The 25,160-nt window shown below is 40.3% G+C and overlaps 1 protein-coding gene across 11 annotated transcripts in view; it reads left to right on the top strand.

Annotated features, from left to right (window-relative positions):
- ppfibp2b (PPFIA binding protein 2b) overlaps window positions 1-25,160 on the top strand; it is a 95,105-nt gene that overhangs the window by 33,572 nt on the left and 36,373 nt on the right. For 9 of the 11 annotated variants that reach the window (XM_013912417.1, XM_013912415.1, XM_013912412.1 and 6 more), the window contains exons 3-5: window positions 1,033-1,241; window positions 17,756-17,842; window positions 19,810-19,923. In XM_013912417.1, the coding sequence (XP_013767871.1) occupies window positions 1,033-1,241; window positions 17,756-17,842; window positions 19,810-19,923 (410 nt within the window). Of the gene's footprint in view, window positions 1-1,032; window positions 1,242-8,922; window positions 9,398-17,755; window positions 17,843-18,701; window positions 18,857-19,809; window positions 19,924-25,160 lie in introns of those variants that run through there. The other 2 variants (XM_013912416.1, XM_013912418.1) reach the window with 2 other exon arrangements.

Raw genomic sequence — 25,160 nt, 5'->3', positions numbered from 1 at the left:
TATTCAATATGAAGGCAATAGGTAGAGTGTAAGCATGTAAACATAATAATAACCACTGCAGCCTGAAGTGAAGAGTGCCTGACGAGTCCAGCTGTAAGTAAGCTATTAAGACTCGACTGTACGCTGTGTTCATGTTTTAGCACGATAATATATTAAGTAATCCAAAGTATTCAGAATGCGTTACTCTCATTGAGTAATGTAATGGAATACGTTACAAAATACGTTTTGGGGCATGTATCTGTAATCTGTAGTGGAATACATTTTGTAACCTTCTCAACACTGATTATAGCAGCCATATCTCCAGGGTATAGTTATAAATGACAATAGAGAACAAATTATAGCCCAGAAGCACAACTTTAACAAAAAAAAAAGCAACAGGAGACACATTAAAAACACTGTCTCCAAAATAAAACAGGAATCGGCTACAAGTGAGACATGAGACCGTGGACAGGGCAACACAGGAAGCACAGGGAACAGACACAATGAAGGATATCAGATTAACTCAACACAGGAAGCTAAACCTTTCAAACTCTCTATAAAATCCAAAGACCGTGACAAATCAAAAAAACCCAAAAACTATTTTCATTCCAAATTTTTCTCATTTTTTTTCCTTATAGTGCAGATAAAATAATTCACTTTAAGAATTCTCAGCATTTCAGCTGAAATGTCAGCGATTTCTCTCTGCTTATTTTATTTCAAATAAAGTAAGCCCACAGATGTGTAGCTTAAACTCAGCCTCTTCATGATAAATGGACGCAGGTTGTTTCTGTTGCGTGCTCTTTTGTTAATTTTGGGCTCTGTTTGCTGTCTGAAGCCTCTGCAATGTGTGGCTGTTGTTTTAGAGCCACGATTGCTTAAGTGCATCCAGATGTTTGTTAGCGTGGGCCATACAGTGCAGGGAAATGATCCAGGTGACACATGGACGGTTTGGAGGCCATGTATTAGAAAGATGTATGGCTCTGATTAAAGTTTGACTTCCTTAGTAATATTAATGTCCTCTAATCCTCTCCTCCTCCATCACTCACACACCAGGTTCAAAAGCAGCAGCGATGGAGTTCTCTAACAGCATGTATGACCTGGGTTCCCCCGTCAGTGCTGGACCGCTGCAGGTCCTTCAGTTAGCTGAGGACCTCAAACTTTCCTTGGAGCTTCGACCCAGCCAGGAGGAGCGAAACAGCCTCCGAGCACAGCTGCCTGCAGAGACCGCACAGGCTCTTGTAGACTGGCTGCAGAGTGGAGCTGTGAGTACACCGTGTGATTCATTTTGATGTTATCCGTCATTTCAGTGTTGATCGTCTTCTACAAGCAGTGTTTATGCACAAAATTGTGACATCAAATGGAAATGTGACTTTTCCTTTGTCTGTATTTGAGTTTGTATCAGAGGATTTCAGTGTGATGGATCGGCTTTGACTCTTTATGCCATTGTTTGCCCCGTGTTTAGTCTCTGCAGCTGAAAATGAGCATCATTCCAGACTGGAGAGTCTGCGCAGCTCATTTTGTTATTCTTGCCTTCTAAGCGTGAGAATTCCTGTGTTCTTGTTCCTGTAAAGCATTTTTAGATATTTGTTTCTTCTACATGAATTTTCAGGCCCTTTATGTTTGTTAGTGCACGAACGAGGCTGAAAGGCATTTTACATGCACCAAGTCTCGATGCAGCCTTTCCACTTATTAGTGCGGTTATTTAACAGTCTTGGATGTGTATACAGATTCTTCCATGAAAAATCAACAACTGACTGTTTTTTTTAATAGACTGATAAAAATTTTCATGCCTTTATTAAATACTTGTTGAATATTTAATGTGCAAAGAAACCATATTCTGTGGGGGTTTCAGCGTTGACTCACATGTTTGTGGTGATTTCTTCTGATGTTTGCAGGGGAAACCTGAGCCTAACAAAGGCATGAACTTATTAGTACGTCTTTGTGTACATGTTCAATATCTCAGGCTTTCTGACATACTCGAATTACATCTCACACTTAGAAACTCAAGTCATTTTAGCAAGATGACAAGCAAGCAAACACTCCCTTGCTTTCGTGCTGAGGTAACAATTATTGTGTAGCACATACTCGATACTTAATTTACTTGCAATGATTTAAAGTGCTGGACATTTTCTCCCAAATTATTATCAGCTAGTTGAAAAGTCAGCTCGACAACTGGATTACAGTTCAGTCTGAAGTATGACCGGGTCAAATACCTGTGAGCTTAATGCATTTGATATTATTTTCTGTATGAAATTAAATTAGGCTGTGGCTATGTGATGGCAAAATGACTTCTGACTTGTTGTCGCTTAAAATCCCACATCCAGGGCTGACGTTAGTTCATAAATTGGACACGGTGTTTGTTAAATTAATTTTTATTTGTGTACAGAAACTCCAGTTAAGCGCTGAACAGTGGTCTTAATCTTTCTGATATAACATTTTCATTATGTTATATTGTATTTTTCTTCAGCATATAGTGATGTGAGTTTTTTAACCTTTCCTGACAATCCCGGTGACTTATTTCCTCTTCAGGAGAATCAGGGGGGAAAAAAATCAGACTAATAACTCATCAAAAACGCAGGAAAGAGTCAAAATTAAACGCAGGTCAATGGACAAGGTTCACAGATGTCTGTACAAATACTGCATGCAATGCTGCTTAAATGGAATTTTGCATAATTCATTGCATTCACACATTGTCAGACTCGCAGTGCTAGCTCCAGCAGCCTTCTTTTCTTGCAGGTTAACTTTTTCACTCGTGCAGAATGCGGTTGCACACTTGATACAGACTACATACAGCAGGGAGGAATCACTCATGTTTGTACAGATGACTCTCCACCTGGAGTGCTACCATCTACCGGCTTTGGTTAGTAGCAGGTGGTTGTTTAACATCATAGATCCAACAGCTAACTGGTGCTGTTCATTAATAAATTAGGAGCTGTTGGTTACATTCACCCACGTTCTGAAAGGGGGACCCTGAATGTGTGTACTACAGCTGTTGTGATATTTCAGGCTGGATGTAGCGATGAACAGACAGACTGCCATCCGTAGAGCTGGAGCGCTATCAAAGCTGAAAACACACTATTACACGCTTTGTGAGATCTGTTTCGCCTCTCTCAGTAAACCGGGAGTTCATTGAGCTGTTCGTTTTAAATTTGCAGTGAGACTCTCGCCATCCTAAGAGATTACACAGATGGGTTAGAAATTTGCACTGTATGCTCAGTGTACATGTCTCTGTGGAGACAAGTTATGTTTACTTGCACTCAGAGCAGGGTAGACTGGCTGGAGATGCAAAAGTAATAGCAGCCGATTTTTTGTTTGTTTTTTTTAGAGGAGGATAGCATCTGAAAAATGAAATCAGACATGCAAAATGTTAACAAAAAGAACCAGATGTTTTGTTTTTTGTTGAAGCCTCTCTTACAGGGTGAATATTTATTTTTGTAGCAAGTAGATCGGAATGCATAAGTAAAGAAAAGCTGGATTCATCTGTTCGGTCAGCAGTGATTAGTGCAGGAGTGCTGGTTCAGGATCACAAACAGACTGCTTTCATTAGTGCTTTTTGAAAGTCATTCAGATTCAATCCAAATCCAACGCATGTTTCTTTAATCTGCATATTGTGCGGAGGGTGCTGTAGCATATGCTAGTAAAGACGAGGCTGCCTGCGTCTCAGAACTAACGGAAACAAGATGTTCAGCTTTGAAGTTGAGTATGATCATATTCAGTGATTTGACAGTGAGGGAACTCAGATGCAAGTATTGCATTATCTAGTGTTTTCACAGCATGGGGACAGTTGCCTTGGGGTCAGAGGGGTCAGCCAAAAGGTCAGGAGAGGAGGAAGAGGAGAGGAATTTGGCTGCTGTGCTACAGAATAGTTATTCTCTGCTGCACAAGCTCAGCATGTCTCTGTGAGGATGAGCTCAGGGCTCATTTGGTCTCTGTCCCAGTCCGACACCACGTTTCATCTATTCCTGCTTTCTTTCTTGCTCGCTTCTTTTCCTTTTTTGGTTTCCTGCTTGTTGTCGTGCTTTTCCTACAAAGTCATACTTGAGCTAATTTGGCATTGACAGCTAGACATATACAGTGTGCCAAAGACAGGACGATACAGCTAAAGTTACCCTCCCGATGTCTGACTATAGCTTTGATACATCATCTGAAGTTTGGTTATATATCAGTGAGACATGTTATCAGGGTGTGTTTTGCTCCACATATATTAATGAAAGCGTTCCTTTTCTTTTTTACTGTTTACACTAAAATACGTTTCACATCATGGGTTACCTCTCAGCATGTTTCATCTTTATTAACCCTTTCATGGATTTCATCAAAAGGAGGAAATAAGCGGAGAGATTTTGGACAAGTTCCATTAGGTTCTCCTCAGAGACATCATTACATCTCCATTATTATCAACTTCCTGTGTAGCTTTCCCTCCCTCACACCCTGTCTCTGTCCTGTGTGGCCTCTCAGCCAGTCCAATATCTCTGTTTATTGTTTACTCTTTGCTATTTTACCCCCTCTCCCTCTTACTTTTCCTTCATCCATTCTTTTTCCCTGTAAAGCTACTGTTCTTGCTCACTGATACTTTGCATTTATGGACACATTCCATTTAGTTTTTAATGCAAGCTTGTCTGTAAATGAGGTAGTTTCTATTTAGGCACTCAAATGTCTGTCGAGAGGATTGGATTGCTCAGGGCTGCTGCTGTAAGGTAGGTCTAACTGCTCCAATACATTATAGCAAATGTGGTACGGTTTGATGTTTGAAACCTTGCAGCTCAGGCGGATCTTTTGGTATTTTGTGAAAAATGTAGTTTTTTGACTTTCCTGCTTTTGTCATTTATGTGAGGTTTTTTTCTTCTTCTCTTGCCGAGTTTTGTCCTGCAGCAGTGCAAAGTTTTACCCACAGTTATTGAGATGGAAAGTAGATCTTGGAAAGCAGCGTTTTGAACTCCTACTTTGTTTCAACAGCAGATGTCTCACATGTTGCACTCAATCACTGGCCAAGCCTCCCTCCACCCCTCCCTTCCTCCCTCTTGCCTTCTTTGTTTCTTCCTCTCTTTGATTCACTGCTGCTTTCCTCCACAGTGCTGTCCCACTTTTCAGTCCAAGTTCAGTGTGATGTGCACAGTGTTGTACGTGACACTTTTGTCTTTATTAATATGTTATTTTAATTCATGCGGCTCAGCAGCACGAGGTGGGTGTTTTACAATAAGGTGCTGTTTTTGGTCACCATTTAAAATCTAACACTGTCTGGAGGCTGTTAATCATCTTCAGTGCCAAAGGCTTTTTCCCAATGCATTAATGCAGTATCACTCCAGTTCCCTGCTTCTTCTTTTTAAGCATTTTATTTAAAATGAATACTTAAAGAGGTCAAGGTAGAAGAATTACTTGTTCTTTCTGTTCCTCTCCCTTTGTGAGTTTAAAATTTTAAGCAAAAGCCAAAACTGTATTTGATCCAGACTACACCGTTCTCCCTTCCAAGTGTTTTCATCCCTTTGAGTCTCCGGACCACTGCTTTAAAAAAAAAAAAAGGTCTGTGGAAATGTATTTCTCCTCATCCACATCATCCACTGGAGTCCCTTTGGTGGTTACTACACCCAGTTTCACAAGTTAAACTGCAGATGCTCATGAAGAAGTACACACAAGGTGACTTTAAGTTAAAAGCACTGTGTCAGCGCTGAAAGCTGTAGAGGAGACAGGAAAATGACTTTGAGGAAAGGAGAAGAAGCCAAAATAAACACAAACATGCTTTTCTTCAACTTGGAAAGTTCATGCATTAATACAGTGTTCAGTTCTTGCGATATCCTAATCTAGCACTTTTTTGAGTTGTGTATTTGTAGAAGGTTGTTACTAACTAAACAAAACAAAAACCATTAAAAAAGTTTCTCGTAAGTTATTTGAGTCAGTAGATCAGGGATTAAGGAGTTAAGTGTGGCATTTCTTTACAGGAACAGTGTCTCACTCAGTCTGGATAATCCACAGTCAACAGTTTCCAGAGGGACTGTTCCTGTAGTGGAAAGCTGCTAACATTGCCTGAAAATTTCAATAGCAGATGAACAAAAGCCTGGCAGATAATCAAGGCAGCTAGAATGTAAGGCTGGCTGCTTCCTCTCAAGCTCATCCTGTCCACCTTCTCCCCCCTTCCGTCGGCTCTTTGTTACTTCGGGAACATGGCGCGAACAATTTCTCTTCAACGATGTAATCCGATAACAACTGATCTCTTTACCCCTCGGCTTCCCGTGGCTGTCATGCGACCGGCTATTGTAGTTAATAATACAACAGCTTCTTGCCATTTTTTGTGTTTCTTTTTATCGCGGTGTAACTGATTTCAATTGAAAGCCTGCGTGCGCTAGTACCTCTTGCCACGAGTTCCCAGAATCCTTTGCGGTTTTACCCCTGAATGACGTCACATTTTCAATCTCTATAGCCTGAGCAACAGGATCAGAGTCAGTTGTGCTCTGCAATTAGTCTGCACCCCACGGCCTTCTCTCCAGAGCATACTTCATGGTGAAGCACATGTAAACACAGGAAGCATCATAAGTGTATTTCTGGCAGGAAGTTGTGATAGCCGGTGACGGCTGCTCATTACTGCTGACCCAGAGATGGTTGTCTCCTGTGTTCGTGACGCAGATGAACATTTTCAGTTTCCCCAAACCTGCTGAAGAGAAAATATACAAAAAAAACTGAACTCTTCAATTTTTTATATATAAAAATACAACTATACAAGTTCTTTCAGCAGAAACTGTCAAGAGTTTATTAAAAATGAGATGGAATGAAAGAAAATAGGTGAGGATTTTGTTTTTACAGAGCAGGGTCCCAGATTTAATGTTTTCACTCAGTAGTTTATTATTTTGTTATATTTCTTTCTTTGTTTTTGTATTTTACATTGAAAAATGGATTTGTCTATAATACAGCCATGTGTTGACAGAAGATGCCAGAATACTCTGTGTAGCTTAGGACCCTATTTAACGTTACACATAGTTGTGTGATTTATTACGGCTTTTCTGCCCGTCCTGCAGGCTGACAGTTGGTAGGAGTGGGTAGAACTATTAGGAATTAAAAAGTAAAAGAGAAATATCGGGGTGTTGTTTTACCCTCAGCTGATTTTGGTCCCCCTTTTGTTCTCAAAGCACAGTAGGTTAAAAACCATTCACTGCATATAAACAAGGTTAACTGTGCTATAGACATTCTCTTCATGTCTGGAAGACAGACTTAAACATGGAGACCTTTGACAATTTCTGAGAGTGACTGCAGTCGTCAGGCTGTGACTGTGTGCAGGAATGTTTGCTCCTATCAGGTGACCTGAGCTTGTGATCAAAGTGGTCATGAGTGTTCAACAGCCTCAGGGTGTAGGGAACCAATTAGTCACCACAAGTTGTGATGAATTAGGAGCTGGCTTTGTCAAACTGAATGTGTCCAGTGTTCGATGGTTTTTCGTGTGAGCCGATTTAATGCAAGTTTGCTCGGCTAATGTCATCTCAGGATGGTGCTGCGTGATGGTGATTATCTCTCTTGTTCACAGTACTCACAGAGTATTTTCCTTTATTTGATAAAATACTGCCATTTGGTATCCAAATGGCAGTATTGTCACCATTCAAAATATTGCAATACTATGTTGTAGCTACATGCCACCCTGTAAAACGATTATATTCACTTATCTCATGGGGTTTAACAGTTTTCTGCTTCATTTGAAAAACCTATAATGTGTTTCCCTTTCATCATTTTTATATTTTTCACCATTCTTCATGCCCCTCCCTCTAACTGAGGACAGGACAGAATTTAGATAGAGGTATTTGGCAGTTAGGCTCTGATGGCCGTGTTGGTGTTAGAGATTAGAGCAGGACCTCCCGGAGGCTGCTGGTGGAGATGAAGCTGGAGACTTGAATGGAGACTGAAAGATAAGAGGCAGTGATGGGGAGGAGGCAGATTGCATGAAGGCGACTGCAAAGGAGAAAGATGCGCAGTGAGATTTAAAGTACGCGGCGTGAATGCTGATTGGTCTGAACAAGGCTGGGAGAAAGATGATTGGACTAGACCACTGATGTCACAAACAGCTTCACAACTTGTAAAAGTGGCAGAGATTTGAAGCTCAGATTTAGCCGGCAACACCTGGGATCAGACAGATGTGTGACTGTAGATCTACCTTATTGAACTTGCGCATAAGCTTCGTTAAAATGATGCATGAGACAGACCTTCTGCTTGAGCATGCACAGGAGCGTGAAAGAGGCAGAAAGATTGTATTAGGGACAAAGTTGGAGGAAGAAAGTGTGGCCATATCAAAATTTGCAGTATTTTGACATATTACAGCTCTATTTTCAGTAATACAAAGCATGACTCCATGAAATTACAGTTTACATCCAACTTTTTTTACATTTTAGGACTTGAATCACTTGTAATCACCTGCACAAAAGTGCTATTTGTTACTGGGGTTTGTGTGGCTGTAAATAAACTTGCCGTTCAGACCAAATGGCTGACATTGTTGTGGTGGACTCTGTAAAATACACAGGAAATGGAAACCTGAGCTAAAGGGCTTAAACATGTGGAGGATCACACACAGAGACAGACGAACAGGAGGCAAAGAAAGTGAGCCAGCGTCTCCCGGCACTGTGACTTAATTAAAAGAGCACACGAAAAAAAAGGAGGGAGACGGACCTCCTGGCATGATTTGTGTTTGTGCTGACAGTACAGCCTGTTGCTGCTTTGCCCACTTATCTGACATCAGACGCTGCTGCTTTAGAGGCTACATATGAGAGCGGGAGAGAGGAAACATAGGCCAACACTGAGACACAAACAGATGACAGAGAAAGAAGAAAAATGGCAAACCCTCCCACCGTCCCCCCTCCTTCTTTTTCGGTTTGACCATTTGGCTGTCAGATGGACCTCGGCAGAGAGCGAGAGAGAGAAAAGAGGGGGAACGATTCAAAAGTGAAGAAAGGAAGAAAAGAGAAGGAGAAGGGGAAAGGAAGGAGGGCAAAGGAGGGGGACCGACAACTCCAACCAAACGGGAATAAAAGAGGGCGTGGAGAAGGCAGAGAGCGTCCAGGGAAAAGGACAAATAAGTTGGAAAGTGAAGAAGGGGAGTAAGTAGGGAGAGGGAGAGAAAAAGAGGGAAAACACAGTGGGACTAAAGAAGGAAAGAGAGAAGTAGGAGGAGGGGGACCAAGCAGGGGGGGTTTTCCCTCTGAGGAGGCAGAGATCCTAAAAAGCCCTCCTCCACAGCTGTGAACATCGCAGTCACACGCACAATTGCATGACAGTACTCACATGCTGCAGCAGTTTGCTCAGTCCACTGTTAGTTTGTGAAACTTGCACATAAGACACACTCAGAGGCTGATAGTCCCATAAGAACACAAGAAAACAGGCAGGGCAGCAATGGGCTGGGAGCATGGAGACTCCCATTGACTTCTACAGACACTTCTCCTGGCTGAAAAAGGTGAGTTAGGGTTTGTTTATATGCTCCTTCTCCTGCGTCTTCTTCTTCCCCCCTTTTTAAATATATTCGTGTCTGTCCGTGTTGCACATTCCTTTCATTAGGTTGATGCCTCGGAGGAAACTTTTAGTTGGAAAACAGAGAGAGGGGAGAGATGTTTGAAGGAGAAGCTGCCGTCGCAAAGCAGTTGTTCCACTTTAGATGCCTGACATTGTCCTGCTGTTATTGTTTTATTTCCTGGCGACAGACTTTGTGATGTAATTTCCCTCAGCTCAAGAGCTGGACTGCATCTCCTGTTGTTGTTGTTGTTGTGTTATGAAGGCACGCATCCACGAGGACTGTGTTATCAGATTGGAAATATTCACTATCAGCTGACTGTTGTTGTCAAAGCAGTGTCTAATGCTCTGGGGGTTAAGCAGAGAGAGACTTAGTGCTGCAGGATCTGTGTTGTAAAGACCTGTGAGCAAGTCTTTAACTGATGAGATACCACATTTGTCTGATTTACTTAGGTTTATTTAATTTATCTTTAAAATCGTGAAGCTATGCTGCTTTTAAGCATGCTAGTGTTTTACATTATTGCAGTTTCTTTCTTCAAGATGTGACCTTTAAACTAACATTCACAGATCATTCACAGAGTTCCAGCAACTGCTAAGGTCAATGGCAAAGATCTCAAGCTCTGTCTCTTTTAAGGGGCTCCTTCACATGCTTAAAAGATTTTGCTGCATTTTGCCTCATTCACATCATTCTGCATTACTTCCTATCTGTTTCTCTAATATCTAACATTTAACGCTAAAACTTTATTCTACTCGGACTTCTCTGACACAGTGACTCATCAGATTAATAGAAAGTTTAAGCCTGTCAGTGAGTCCCCCTAGACTTCTATGAGCCTTGTGTCATTTTTATGGATTATTATTTTATATTTTGCCACAGTGGACGTATATTTTGAGAAATGACTCTTCACCAGGGCAGAGAATGTGTAAAAACAGGCTCTTTGTTTGACTTCTTGAAGTAGACCTGGACTGAAGACATGTTGGCCAGTCTGCACTTCGTCACACTAATTCAAAAGGCTGTGAGAGGGTCAGGACTTGGTTATAAGGTTAGATAAGAGCATCTTACCACTTGGCCACCAGATGGTGAGTTACACTTCTAGGAACGTTATTAGGTCAGTTTTATCTTTTAGCTAAATGAGTGAGATGAATAACTTTCATTTCAAAGTTTGCTGGGATAAAAAATATCCATCCATCTTTTACTGCTTATCCAGGTCCGGTAGGAGGGTTCAGCACTCTAAGCAAAAAAGCACAGACTTCCCTCATTGCATTCATAAAATCATCAGTCAAGAGGTTTGCTAAACTTACCCCAAACTAAGATTTATTAATGGCTCAATCTGGAGCACTGATACAATCAGTTGTCTACCTCCAGTGCACTGAACAAATGTGATGCTACTTCATGTTATAGTTACAGTTGGAAAGAGGAACTTGGATGACAAAGTTAACCATAGACTGAACCAATAACTAGTAGGCACGGCTACAACGACCCAGCTGAAACTGTCCTGAACTCTGTTTTGCTCTGTCAGTGCATCGTTGTGATTGTCCTCTCAGTGTTTCAAATCGTCCAACAGATTACTGACAGGATTTGTTTTACTGCCACGTCTGCATCTTATAATGTATCTGAGGTAGAGTGAAGTTAGGGGTGGAGTGAAATAGCATTAAATAAATGAACCCTTACAAAGGTGCACAGATGCATCTGTGTGTGAGGATGTACATCTGAGTTCTTTTACTTGCTGTTGACCTGGCCAGCATGTGTGAAATAAACATTAGCATGTTAAAATGTATTTAAGTTAACATTATTTATGCAAGGTGTTCATACAATCTCTTTTCTTATTTTTTAGTAAGATAGTCCAAGTTACTCATTCAGTCTGTTTTGTTGAAAATGGAATAAAGCCTTTGTTAGCATTCAGCAGATTAGCTTGATCTCAATGCTAGCCCATGTGAGTTGATACTCTCCTGAGGCTACACATCTCATTCTGGCAGTTATAACTCTCATCACGCTGCTTCAGCCTTCGCTGCTGCTTTGCGACTCACTTCTGCTCTACAACTGATCCACCTCAGTGTCCTGGATATGATCATTTATTCTTGCTTTGTTCTGTGGGTGGGTGTGGGCTTTCCACATGTATGCTCAGACAACATCACATGGTCCCACAGCAGCAAAGCTGCCATTTATAAATTGTTCCAGATACAACTACAGTGATAAACAAGTTTATTAGACCAGTGTAAGGTTTTTTTCTTAAATTAACCAAAATATTGTTTTATGTTTCTGTAATGATCAATGCACCAGTGTGCAGAAGTTCAGGCCTTTTGACTTTCTTCTGTTAGTTATTTTTATTCAGTTTCACTCACTTTTCTATTGATATTAATTGTGTTTTATTGTTATACAGCACTTTGTGGCTTTTATGTCTTTGAAAAGCACCATATAAATAAAGTTCACTTCCTTACTTACTAATCAAAATTCTATTTTTAAAGCTAAAATACAATTAGGGTTAGGGTTGCTATCTATGAATTTTCAAATGTAGTGCTTTACAAAAAACACTCCAGAGTGTACAGATATTTACTTGCATTTGAAAAATTTGTTTTAAGGTTTGAATTGATTAACTTCTGATTTCTCAGAGAAGTCCAGTGCGCCAGCTCAAATTTGGGCATCAAAATCGGAACTCAGTTAATTCAGTGTTTTTATGACAGTTGGTCTGATACAATTGTTAAATAAGCACTGTACATATTTACTTCAGATAATGAGGATCAAATTAGCAAAGAGTTTTAAAGAGCAAATTAGGTGATCATTTTGTTTAATGCGTGTGTGATGGTTACTTCCAGACAGAGAAAAGGCCATTTATTTTAGTAGTATACTAAACCAGCTATCATTCCTTTCTCCCACACTGCCAGCTTGGTCCTGTTTCCTTTTTCTTTGTCTTTTTTTAAACAAACGTAACAGTAAACAGCTGTTTTCATCTTTGAATTGCTGAGGCTAACGTGATTATAGTGGTAAGATCAAGATGAAGGTTAATCAAACTTGGATCTGGAGAAACAGAAATGACAATTCATCCTAAATGCCACTGACTCACCTTCAGATTCACTTTCCACACTCAGTGGGACTGTTTACTGTCAAGCTGAGCAGACAGCAAATTGAATTGGACTTTAAATTGCATTTAGAGACACTGTGGTGTGACTAGAGAGAATACCTAAGCTAATGTGCTGCACACGTTGCTGCAGCGCTAAATCGAATGAGCACTCACGACTCAGATTAGGGCCAACGAGGGACGAAAACCAAAAACTAAAAGCATTTGGTTTTGAATAGAAGGTCAGGCTTTGACTTTAAAAGTGAGCAGTAAAATTCTACATGAATTCTGTGGACGTACATGTTACCTGCTTACAGAGCGCTGACCTTTGGAGCACTTTTATGTGAATCACTTAAAGTAGGTGGGTAGTGTGCTGCATGCTGTCATGCATTCTTAGACACTGGGATCATGCACGCCACTGTATGTCATTACAGTTCCACCCATTCCACTGGCCACAACATTTATTGTGAATACACCGAGAAAATACGACTAATAAAACATGTCTGTATTCATTCCAGTGTAATCATTTATATTGAGTGGATAGTGTTTCCTCTCCTCTTGTGCAAAGCCTTGTTAAATATTTGGTCTGCTGCAGTGAAGTGTACTCACTTTATATAAATTGTACTAGAACTATGATTCGAATTTCATTAGTGTTGAATAAAATCTGAATTTTATGGTCCTGTTTTTTGAGAGAACATCCTGAAAAAACTCAAAAGGTAGTTTCGTATTTAGCTCTAAATGATTTAAATATTTTCTTAGCTGATTAGAGGAATTATTAAGTATCATAAATACCTGATTTAATAAATATATTAAATCAGGTATTTATGATAAAAATGTGCTGTGTAAGCAAAAACCACTCAAGGTAATGGGTCAGTATTTATTTAACTGATGCTCCACCCTGTTTTTACTTGTACTGGAAGCACTTTTACTTCATGATACAAACTGAAACGCCTCTAAAAACGTCATATTTTCTAGGTTCACAGAGAGAACTTGTTTAATTACATTTTTACTGGTACTAATATTCTAGTAGTTTTCAGCTAAATTTCCCAGATTTAGTCAGAAGTGCTAATGGAAAACTCAAGGAAACTGAAAAAACAACTGCAGAACTGTAATATATAATGATAGTGCAAAGACATTACACTGTGGCCCCAAATCGTCTTGCTCTGTCCATTCTCACTCAATCCACCAGGCGATAACAGATAAAAACAGACTGGCCTGGTTTCTTTTATCGGTCCATTCAAACGCTGTGTCATCACCACCCTGAAATGGCCTTGCTTCTCTTCGGTCTTCTGATGGGAAGATCTGTGATTACAGCAGATTTCCCACTGGAATGAGAAACTGTAAATGTAACATTATTACAACCTTACATTTTATAACTTAAGAGACACTCTGAAAGAAACAGTTTGTCCCCCACCCCCTTTCTACCCCCGTCTCTGTTTAATTTCAAGTCTGATAATGGGTTTAATGCATCCATATGGTCCACGTCAGGTGACCTAGCTGGTGTACATCCTGTGACCTCAGCTTCAGACAGTTCATCCAGGATTACAGGCTGATTTTAGGGTTTTTCATCTGTGCGCTGAGACGGCCTTTGAGGGATGAAAGAGACTGATAAGGTTTTGGAAGCTCACTAATGTGCCTTGAAGCTAAAGTTTAGAGTAGTTGTTGTGGCATCAGATAAGAGTTTCAGCTAAAAGCACAAAAAAAACCCCTCGATGTTTACGTTTTCTTTAAAACTGGGTCATCGTCATGATAGTAGGAAAGGTCGGCTTCTTGTAGCAAACAGTTACATTTACACTGCTGCATATTTTAGCCTAAAGGCGTTTTATATATTTATTTTTCTGGACTTTGAAGCTAGTTAAGCTAATCGTAGTTTAGTGTGGAGTGGATTTTTGGCAGTAAGAGGCTTAAATGTTGATTGCTTAAATGACAGTAATGGTTGTGGGGATTGTTGGCAAATCTGGGCCCCCCTCAAATCTTTAGGGACAGATGCAGAAAGTTCCACCGACACACGATCATCATTGTACAAGAAAACACTGCAGATGCCATAATCAGCATAGTCTGTGGTTAAAAATGAAATATCATTTAATTCCACCAAAAACGTGATGAGCTTTTCTTGAAGAAAAATATTTAACAAATGAAATATATATTTTTCCTGTCCTCTCTGGACTGTCTCATGCCCTACAGAACATGGATGCATTCAGTGTTTAGTTCTTTGTTTTAATCCTGTAGTAGTCCTGAGCAACCTCAGCATTCATCTAAAATGCAATTTGAACTCCTACAGGACAAATGCGACCATCTCATGTTTGCAAATTGGTTGTTAACTTAAGTTTTAGTATCACCAGTGGGATGTTTGATGAATACAGCTACCTGCTGCTGATGGAAATCAGTGGTAACCAAGTTCAGTACTTCAGATATTAAAACAAACTAATTGTTTTAGCCAAAATGTGCTAACAGCTGAGGTGAACCGCAGTGCTGAGCGATGACAATGTGGTTTTACTACTACAAGTGATTTTAACATTATCCACAGTCATTTGATTGATTGTAATAATTGATAATAATAATTGTCATACTTAATTCAGGCCTAAATTTCACACACAGTCTTGATATATTACCAGAATGACCATCAGTTCCTTTACAGCTGCTACTGCTTTCTGTCATTTCAGGTGGAAACAGATCTATAATGGACTTTTGGGCTGGTGTCAATACTAGTGTTTCAAGTAGTCATATACAAGGTTCATACTTTTATAGCATGTATCCACACTGGATGTTTGGTGGTGAGAGGGAAAAACACAAGCAAACATGTAGAAGCAGGTGCAAGTGAAATTATCTTAAACACAAGTAAACACAGACATGGTTGAGACGAGCACCAGAATGGAGAAGAGAGGTGATTTAAGTGACTCTGGAAATGGCACGGTTGTTGATGCCAAACAAGGTGGTCGGAACATTTAAGAAACTGCTGATCTACTTTTCCCAAATAAAACAGAGTTTGCAGAGCCTGAAATGGTCTGAAAAAAGAAAACATCCGGTGATTTCCCTGTGTGAAAATGCCCAGCTGATGTAAGACGTCAACGGTAACTCAAAGACTCACTCCTTACAACCAAGATTTGTTGAAGAGCACTTCTGAATGCGCAGCACTTCAAAACATGAAGCAGATGAGAACTAGGAGAAGACCACACCAAGTGCCTTCCTGATTGCTGATCACATACATCCCTTTAATGACCACAGTGTACCTTATCTCCTGACAGCTGTTTCCAGCAGGATGGCACGCCATGTCTGAAAGCTCAAATCATTTCAAACTGGTGTCTTGAACATGACGATGCGTTCACTGTGCTCAAATGGCCTCCAGAGTCACCAGATACCAATCCAGCAGAGCACCTTTGGGATCATAGATGTTTAACTGACATCTGTCATGTCAGTATACACCAAAACCTCTGAGGAATGTTTCCAGCACCTTCTTGAATCTGGTTTAAAAGAAATAGCAAGATCTCTGTTAAGGGCAAACATAGTGTTGAAGCTCCAGCTTTAAGAGCTCATTCGGTTTGAGCTGTAATGTAATATTGCTGTTTCCCACACAGTCTTTGTTTGGCATTGATACAGTGTTACTGGCCAGTACACGTCACTCTGTTTCTTAACATTATGTAGGGTTAGCACAAAGCTAAATCTCAGCTGCAGTTTAACAGGCCTGCAAGTGCAAACTGATTTAGCCAAAGTGTTTCTAACAACAGGTGGTATTTCTAATCTTGCTGACAGAAGCAGAAAATATCATCTTATCATAAGAATGTTTTCCTCTCTTTCCAAATGTTTGCAGCAGCATGTTGGGGAGCGGAGGAGCCAGCAGCATTCAAACACATTCTGACTCTTAAAGCTGAGCAGAGAAATGGAAACAGGACAGACATCATCATTCAGGAATAAAGCCATTTAAAAATTGTTCGGCTTGACTTTCATTTTCACTTCCTGAGTTGTGGAGTGCATAATTCTGCCATAACCTTAATAGCAGGGTAATAAGGAACTGGCAAAAGAACTTCTGACCAAAGGGGAAATGTCTCTTTCACTGTTTGCATGTTCTTAGGTTCACATTAGAAAGCATTTCTATTTCGACACAGAGCCTGGCACGGCTTTTTCTCCTGACAGGCTGCTGCAAATACATTGATATCTGATATGTTTTGTTAGACTTACAGTAGTCAGAGATGAAAAAGGTGGAAATTATAGCACAAGCTTTAGCACAATGTCGATGATTTGGCTCCGCTATCCTGCTATTTCCAGATTAACAGAAGTCAGATGAGTCAGATGATGTTTCATAACTTCGTATCATGTGCTTTGTGAAAAATGTGTATTTATACAGCATCGGCTCTGTGAGTTCCTTGTGCAAGAGTCAGCAGTCTTGCCCAGACCAGCTCTGGACATTAAGCGAGAGGATTATGTGTACAGCTTGGTTCTTTGTCAAACTCTGAAGCATCAGCAGCGCAAAAATCAGCAATATTCTGACATTTATATGCATTTAATGTTAGCAGCTAAGCCATATTACTGGCTGTTTATAATCTTACTGTATAGATATTTCAGTCTGACTACCTGTAATCTAACAGTTTACACGTCTTTGTATTTTAAATTCAACATTGGCAATATGTATGTTTGCTGAATCATGCTTTTTGCTTTTGTTCAAAGCATCCCAGACAAAGTAAATAAGTTATTTTCTGACTTCAACAGCACTTTTTATAATGTATTTGTGCAGTTTTGTGAATAATAGATACTCTTTTCTGTTTTAGAGAACCTAGTTGTGTCTGGCTTATGAGTAGATAGATGAAATTGCCCCTGTCTTGGGGAAGCGTATCCCCCCCGTGTTTGTTGGGTGGTTAAGGTGTAATTCAGCATCAGACCTGCCAAATTTAGCTTCCATGTGCCAAACTAAGATGTTTAGGATGAGCAGGCATCGATTCATCTGTGGTTTAGACAAATAAACACTCATTAGGAAGCTTTTGTTGCAGGCTAACAAGTTGTCATCTCCACCTCTCACATACACACCAAAAAAGCAACTGACTAAAATCCGCTAACAGAAGCTTGGAAACGGTCACCTTGGCTACCTTCATTTTTTCTATACAGTCTTTGGTGTAAACAAGACTGCAGTTTTGCTGATTTAGGGACAGAGGATGTGCCTCTCTGCTTCAGTGCTTGAAGATAAAAATAAGCCATCCCTTATCTTTCATCCTTAACCTCTTCATGAACTTTGTGTGTTTCTTCTGTGTGCATTTGTCCAGGTGAACCTCTGTTCTCCAGCCAACAATGAAACTTACCAAGAACGACTGCTTCGCCTAGAGGGAGACAAGGAGTCTCTGGTGCTACAGGTCAGATATTTCTTATCTATCTAAGTTATAGACGGTGTCAACTGAACATTTAATACAAAGACACATACAGTATGTACGCAACGTGCCTATGCTGCCTGTGTACTTTCATATCACATTTTCAGAGTGTACTTTTTCTTTGCTGTCCCAGTTTGCTTGTTCAGATGTGGTTGTAATTATTTTGGCATGCACAACTACATCTAACTTTTTGATCCCTGCCATAAATGAGCCAGGAGACTGTCTGGCAGGATTTGTTCCACGCTGGAAAAACATCTTGTCCTTTAATCTGTAATCCTGTGAGTTCAGATATTTCGTGTTATTTCATAACAAAACATGTCCGGACACCTTCGAAAGCATGTGAGGGTGTTTACATACGACTCGTGCAGTAACCACCAGCGCCTAGTCGGCTGCAGTAAAGATGATTATATGTCATCTAACTATATGATGTCAGGAGGTGCTCTGTGCTGTCAAAACTCTTTAATAGCCAGTTCATGCAGCTGTGATTTCCACAGTCTGTCTTTACATTCCTCCTAGTTAATTTGTCGTTTTGGAACTGCCCCTTTATGCTCTCCGTGTCTCTGTGTATGTTTGTTTTATGCTCTGGGGAAGCCCATGCGAGCGGATGATTTTTTTTTTATGATAAGTGCACCACCCGTCTGGACAACCCCGGTTTGCAAAGTTTTCACAAAGTCCACATCTCGTTCGTTACCACCACCACCACCCGCACACCTACTTCTTACACATTCCTCAACTGACACTGCCCGTGATTGGTTGAGATCCAAGTGAACCGGGGCTTGTTTTTACTGACTGGTGATTTAATTGGCTGTGGACAGTTTGCCCCTCCGTAGTGCCTTCCTGCCTTTTCACCTGCCTCTACTTTAAGACTGCTTATGCGAAGCTTTGTCTTGCTTCAGCGTGTGCTAGTATAGACACACTCTGTTGTTAGTAACTAACTTCCTTCTAGCTTTGTCGAGAGCATTCACCTCTGTTTGTGTGTGTGTGGCTCAGAGGAAGGAGGTAAGGGGTATTTTTAACTTTTGTCTTTAGCATTTGGAGTTTATACAGTCATATCAAGATCACGCCGTGTTGTTTCTTTATTTTTACTTACTTTATCTTTGCGTCATGTTTGTCAAGCGTTAGTGGTATCCATGTTTTTGGTGCGAAACCTAACACAAGGCTCTTAGACGTGACTCATTCAGATACTTGTTCATTCATTTACTCACTTGTTCATGGTTCATCAGTGCCAGGGAGGGCAGGTTTAGCGGACCAGTCCCTCTGTAATAACACATGTTCATGTTCTGTTAGCGGTTACAAGTGTCAAGCCAAAAACTTGACAAAATATTCTTTTGTGCCAGAGCAATGTGCGACAGGACGTGGCTGCAGGGGTAAAAATCAGAGAAACTGAAGTGACAGAGAGTCAGCTGCTGTCAGATGGATTTGGCATCGTTTAGGTGAACAGGAGGGATCTTTGAGTGTGTGTGTGTGGGTGCACGTTTGGCAGGAGGTGAATGGGTTGTCAGAGAGATTATAGTAAGTGTGCAATACATTCCTAGGTGACAGACTGCTGAGTAAATTTGTGTGTGTTGGTTTGGAGTTGAAGTATGTGATGATGTGTTCTTTTATGTGGATTGAAAGAAGAAAAAGACATAAAGACACAAACATAAACCAAAAGCTGTGGACTTTTGAATATGTAGGGTAGACTCAAACTGATAATATTTGTCTATCACAGGTATTAGTACTATTATATAGTATATATAGCATATTATATAGTACTATAGTAATGTAACAAAGTTCTATCTCCCATAAAAACTTGTATCAGTGACTAAAATCCAGTATCCAGTGTAGCAGAAACAATGTTTACCAACTAAAACTCCTGCATATTTCTATCTATTTTTTCCTTATCTTAAGCATGTGATCAGCCAGCGCTCTCTGAGGACGGTGTAATACAGTATGACTATGTCACCCACCAGGTGAGCGTTCTGACCGACCAGGTGGAGGCCCAGGGAGAGAAGATCAGAGACCTAGAAAGTTCTTTGGAGGAACACCGCCAGAAACTGGCCTCCACTGAAGAAATGCTCCAACAGGTAAAGCACGTGTAAAACACCATTTATAAACCTGTCACAGAAAAATGTTGAACAGATGAAATGTTATTGTTGCTTGATCCACCCTGGAGGGATTCTGATGCTACAATACAGACAATATGGCAAGAAAATGGCATTTGTAGTAATAGACTGCATAAAAGGTGGACATGGCCTTTGTGGTTTCTGGATGTCATTGTTAGCATTTTGGCTAACACTGTGGCTCAACTAAAGGCAGCAAGCTAGGCTAGCAGAGAGTGAAATCATCTGTAAAATTTAGATTTCACCACTAACTTCGGGACTTTTAACAAAGGAGCGAGTGGTAATGGTGACTCACTTTGTGGAACTAGCCTCAAGTTGATTTTAGATGAACTGCAGTTTGTTTGGTCCTCTGTACTAGTTTAATTTCAATCAATTAAGAAAGCTGTTTTAACCCCCGTATATAAAATATATTGCTATAATAGTATTAACACAGGCTCTCTACAGAGGGCCGTAGCTGTTTGTTCTCAGTGCAAACTGCATCAGCCTAAAGAGGAGAGTGTATTATATTTAAAACACTAAATGTGGTCTCAAATGGTGCCCAGACAGATGGTAACTGAAAATGAAACTATGACAGAGGTCATACTTATTGAGTTGACCTTGTTGTCACTTGGCGTGTCTTTTTTCTGTTTTACGTTAGAGCAAATACCAAGTCGCTGACTTCAGGTGATAGCAGGGAGTTATCCAACAGGATGTTCAGAGTGACTAAAGTGCAGGAGTGAGTTGTTACTGTAAATGAATAAATAAAGGAGTGGCGCAGTGTTTTATTGAGGATTCCAGTTTGATTTTATGCTCGCTGGCCTCCTTTGACTCTGTCCCTGTTTAGCTGTGTGGTGGGTATAACAGAGACATCAAAACAATTAGATTTTAAAGGGTCAGAGCTCGAAGTTACTCAGTGTTCAGTGAGATGTAATGAGATTAGACAGAGTTTACTCTTACAGTACAGTGAGTTTGAAGGTGACCTTTTTAGATAAAGGATGTAAAATGTTCTGCTACCAGCTATGTCCCATTCATTGGATGTAATCCACTAATGTTGACTTTACATTAATGCAACTGCTGTCGGTCCTGGAGGGATGAGAATCAGTCAAAACATAGAGATAAAGCCCAGATTTCAGCAGCAGATACACGAAACCGAAAAAAGGTTTCCATAAACATGGTTTTTAAAACATGAGCAGCGGTGAAATCCTGTGTGTTTCAAAAGCATTACTGAAAGATGTTGACAGAAAATGGGCCAGTCTGATTATTAAATATTCATTTCATTACAACATCTGGTAAACTGTGAGTACATTTATAACATAGGTTAATAACAAAGGGATATATTTGGAAACCGACAGAGCATTGAAGGTCTATTTAAACTGGACTAAGAGCAAGCGAATAAAAAGAAGAATACACTTTGAATTGATCAAAGCCTTTGTGTCGGTACAATGTGGCCTAAGAGTTATCAAAGATTTATTTTTAACATCAAAGCAATTTTCATATAACTTCTATATAATCTATCTCTCTATATGTACATACTTTGTCCTTAACTGAAAAGAATTGTCAAAGCATCAAGCCTTTGGGGTTTTTTGAATATGAAAATTAATGTCAAATACAGACTATATTAATCCTGCGTGAAGATCTCAGTCACATGTTGCAAAATGTGTGCAAGGCGAACAGAGGCAACAGTTGAATCTGTATTGTTTTATAGTTTTGTTGTCTTCATTATCAGGAAACAAGTAAATACTATCTCATGTGCATCAACGTCTGTCCTTACTGAAAATCCCATTAGTATGCGCTCCTAAGCACTTAGCACTTTAAGGCACTGCTGGACAATAATTGTAGAGCAAAGTGCAGTAAATGGAAAGTTTATTCAGCCGGTTAGTCTTTGGATTTCTCTACTGCTGCCCACAGTAGGTCATAATTCTGAAGCACAGTCTTCTAGTCGTTTCAGTTGTTTTGGTTGCCGTCACCAGTGAGGCAAGCTCGTGAGCTCTGCCGAGCTGGACACAACAAGCCTGCAGCTCTGTGCATCACAGAATCAGGCTTCTGTTTAGACTCCTCAACAGGCTCTTTGTCCTCCTCGCTGTCGGCACAGAGGATAAAAAGGCCACAGCCCCCAAATAAATACCCCACCGCGGCCGTGACGTTTTTCTCCCTCATCCAGCCACCCTTTGTTATCTATTAGTTATTGCTGTTGATGTTTTTTCAAGTGATCTAAACCAGTTTTAGGTAAACCCACAGGAGGAATAAAACATCTCTCTCTCTTTTTTAAAAAAAAAAATCTCTGCTGCTACTGATCTTCTTTTTGGTTTGTGACTTGACGTTTGTGGTTTTTCCTGGTTTTAGCTGCACTGATCTGCAGCTGTCGTCCTGGTTTGTGGTTGTTTGTTAGTAGCTGCGAGTGGTTCCCTTTTACAGTTTACGACCGCTGCTCAAATAGTTAATCCGATATGAGATGTTTGGTTTGCAGAGATGAGGGCTGAGTGAGGAGAAAGATAACTGTGGACCGGTGTTTTCAGTTTCTATCTCGTCTGTTGTGTCTGTTGTATTTTATTATCAGTTATGTACCTCTTAAATCTTCTCCGTGCATAATTACAGGGCATGTTTGAAGAATTTAAAAGGTGGCAAACACGTCTGCTTCTGCAGTGTCTAATACACAAGTATGAGTACACTGGTTTGGATCATACCGAGGTTGTGGCACACGATAAATTCATCTTCTGATTTCTGCGGGTTTATGTTTTCACATAAAATCACATTTATATTTTAATGCTTTCATTAGCAAAAGTGGGGAAAAAAAAAACAACAAAATGAAAATTTTGAAAAACAAAATATCAGCAAAGCTCCGGATTGTTGGATGCTAAGTTAGTTGACTTTACCTCCTAGGACCTGGCGTCCACATATGTGGACATCACATTTTGGGTTATTTAGACCAAAATACTCAATTTTGCTCTACAAGGGCCTGATATCCACTTACGAGGACATTATACTGCTACTGTTCTTTCAAAATTTTAAACGAATATCCTAATACGTGGCTCTTATTTTTCTTAAAAACAAAAGTAAGGTAAAAAAAAAAAATCTGGTAATTCTTTGTTTTTACATTCATCGGGCCCCAATATGCCCAAATATCAAAGAGAAATTAAAAATGCACCTAATCATTCGATTCAGGTGTGTTGACCCAGGATGATACCTAAAACCTGTAGGACACTGGCCCTTGAGGCCTGGAGTTGGACACCCCTGACTTAAGAACTCTCCACAGATGTTTGAAGCTTAGATTATTCCCAGAAAATGGGAAAAAGTGAAGTGCAGCACCTTCAAGTGGACAGTCAGCATGAAGCCGAAAAACAAAAAGTTGTACAGGGGTAGAAGGACACCTGAAAATGCCTGAAATTAAGGGACTTCACACTGCAGCACATTGCAAACATGAGCGCCTCCGTTAACAGACGTCAGCTGGGCGTGGAGATGGATGCTGTACGTCTGATTCTGTGTAGTGTATTCACAGGATAGTATTCACATGAGCAAACACAAACAAGTTGTGTGTCTGTGTGTGAGCGAGAGAGACAAGCGACAGGCGAACAAGAGTTTATCCAGCCATGCAGCATTATGTTTCAGCGCTGCAGGGCTGCTGTTTGCTGTGGGAACCACAACTAATCTAATAAGAAATAGCCCTCAGGACACACACACACACACACACACACACACACACCACAGGGTGCAGAGTTCTCATGCTGGAGGATATCCACCCACACATGTAGTCATACTGTGACTACATGTCCTACAGTGCCTTTATTTAGACATAAAAATTACTGTACTGAGACATTTCTGTCTACACGGCTTACAGTGTTGTAGTTACACAGTATCCTAAACAACATACAAGACAAGTATAACGCGCATAAACATTCATGGGCCATTATGTTTTAATATTTTGCCATGTTCATTAAAAATGTAATTGACTCAACAGCAGACGTCATTCACTGTCTTCATTATTATCCAAAAAATATCAACAGCCCAGCAATTTCCCAGTATTTTTGGTTTCCATGCACTCTCTGGCTGATGTTTCTTTATTTTCTGCGTTTTTGGCCAAAACAAAAAGGCGGAGGTCTCTAAAACAGTCCGTGATTTGGCAACCAGAGATTGAGAAATATCAATAATATAATAATAAAATAATAAAATGTTGCAACTTGCAAATGATGATGATTGCTACATCCTACCTACAGTTATGGGAATGGCTTGAATCAAATGAGAACCACTGAGGCTGAGGATCCTGAAAGTGCCAAAATTGCTGTTGGCACTTGAGGTTGGCTCTAAAGGTCACGCTTGAGTTTTCTTTCTGTGGTGAATCTAAGCAGAGCCTTGAACCTACTCAAAGCTGAAGCCATGCCAGCATTTATGCCAGTGCAGGCTGCGTCAACGTCCAGTTGCATGTCTGAGGACATTAGCTGCTTCCATATTTCCCAAGGGGTTGCTGTAGTGGCTGTGTCCAGATTTTTAAACCAGAGCAGATTTTACACAGGACACTCCTCTTGACGCAACCATCCCATTTATCTGGGCTTTGGATCGGGACCAGGAGTGCATTAGATTGTCACCCCCCTTTGAGGTTTAGTTAGTGTCTCCTCTGGGTGTTGAGCCGGGGATCTTTCATGTGAAAGATGAATGTGTTAACATTTAGGTAGATTTAAGGTTAGCCTAAACAGCCGACTGCTTGGATTAACAACTATGCCAGCATGAAGAGTCATAGCTGATTTTGGTCAGGCCTCATTTCAGCTAACTGTAGTCACTGAACTGAGCCTTTCCACTGTGTTGGCAATCTTTTTCTGTCATTTGGGACCATGTCACACAGAATGCCCAGTGAATCTGTGCTTTGCCTTTTGGTGAGTGAAATGAGGATATTTTTATGTATCTTGATTTTGCACCTCTACATTTTATAGATGCAACATGAAAACCAGAGCTTGCAAGCCTTCGCTTATAACTTAGATCTCAACATTCTCGTCCAAATATGGTCACGTCTGAGTCAAAAAAGCTCACCTGCCTGAAGTGAAGAACTCATATCTCCATAACCTTTTGGCATGTCACCACATAGCGGAAAAACATAAAAAATGAACTGTTGCTAGGTTTAAAGTGCCTGATGTAACTTTTTACAGGGGAGCAAGCAAAGGTGCTCAAACAGACCTAAAACTGACGTGTTAAAATCAGAAGCAGTGCATATTTGAAAGGGGCTGAGAGTAGAT

The sequence above is a fragment of the Pundamilia nyererei genome, unplaced genomic scaffold (assembly GCF_000239375.1).
Source record: "Pundamilia nyererei isolate P.nyererei 1_Seehausen unplaced genomic scaffold, PunNye1.0 scaffold00089, whole genome shotgun sequence".
Lineage (NCBI taxonomy): Eukaryota > Metazoa > Chordata > Actinopteri > Cichliformes > Cichlidae > Pundamilia > Pundamilia nyererei.
Note: the sequence above shows the minus strand (reverse complement) of the source record. Positions and strands in the feature narration are given on the sequence as shown.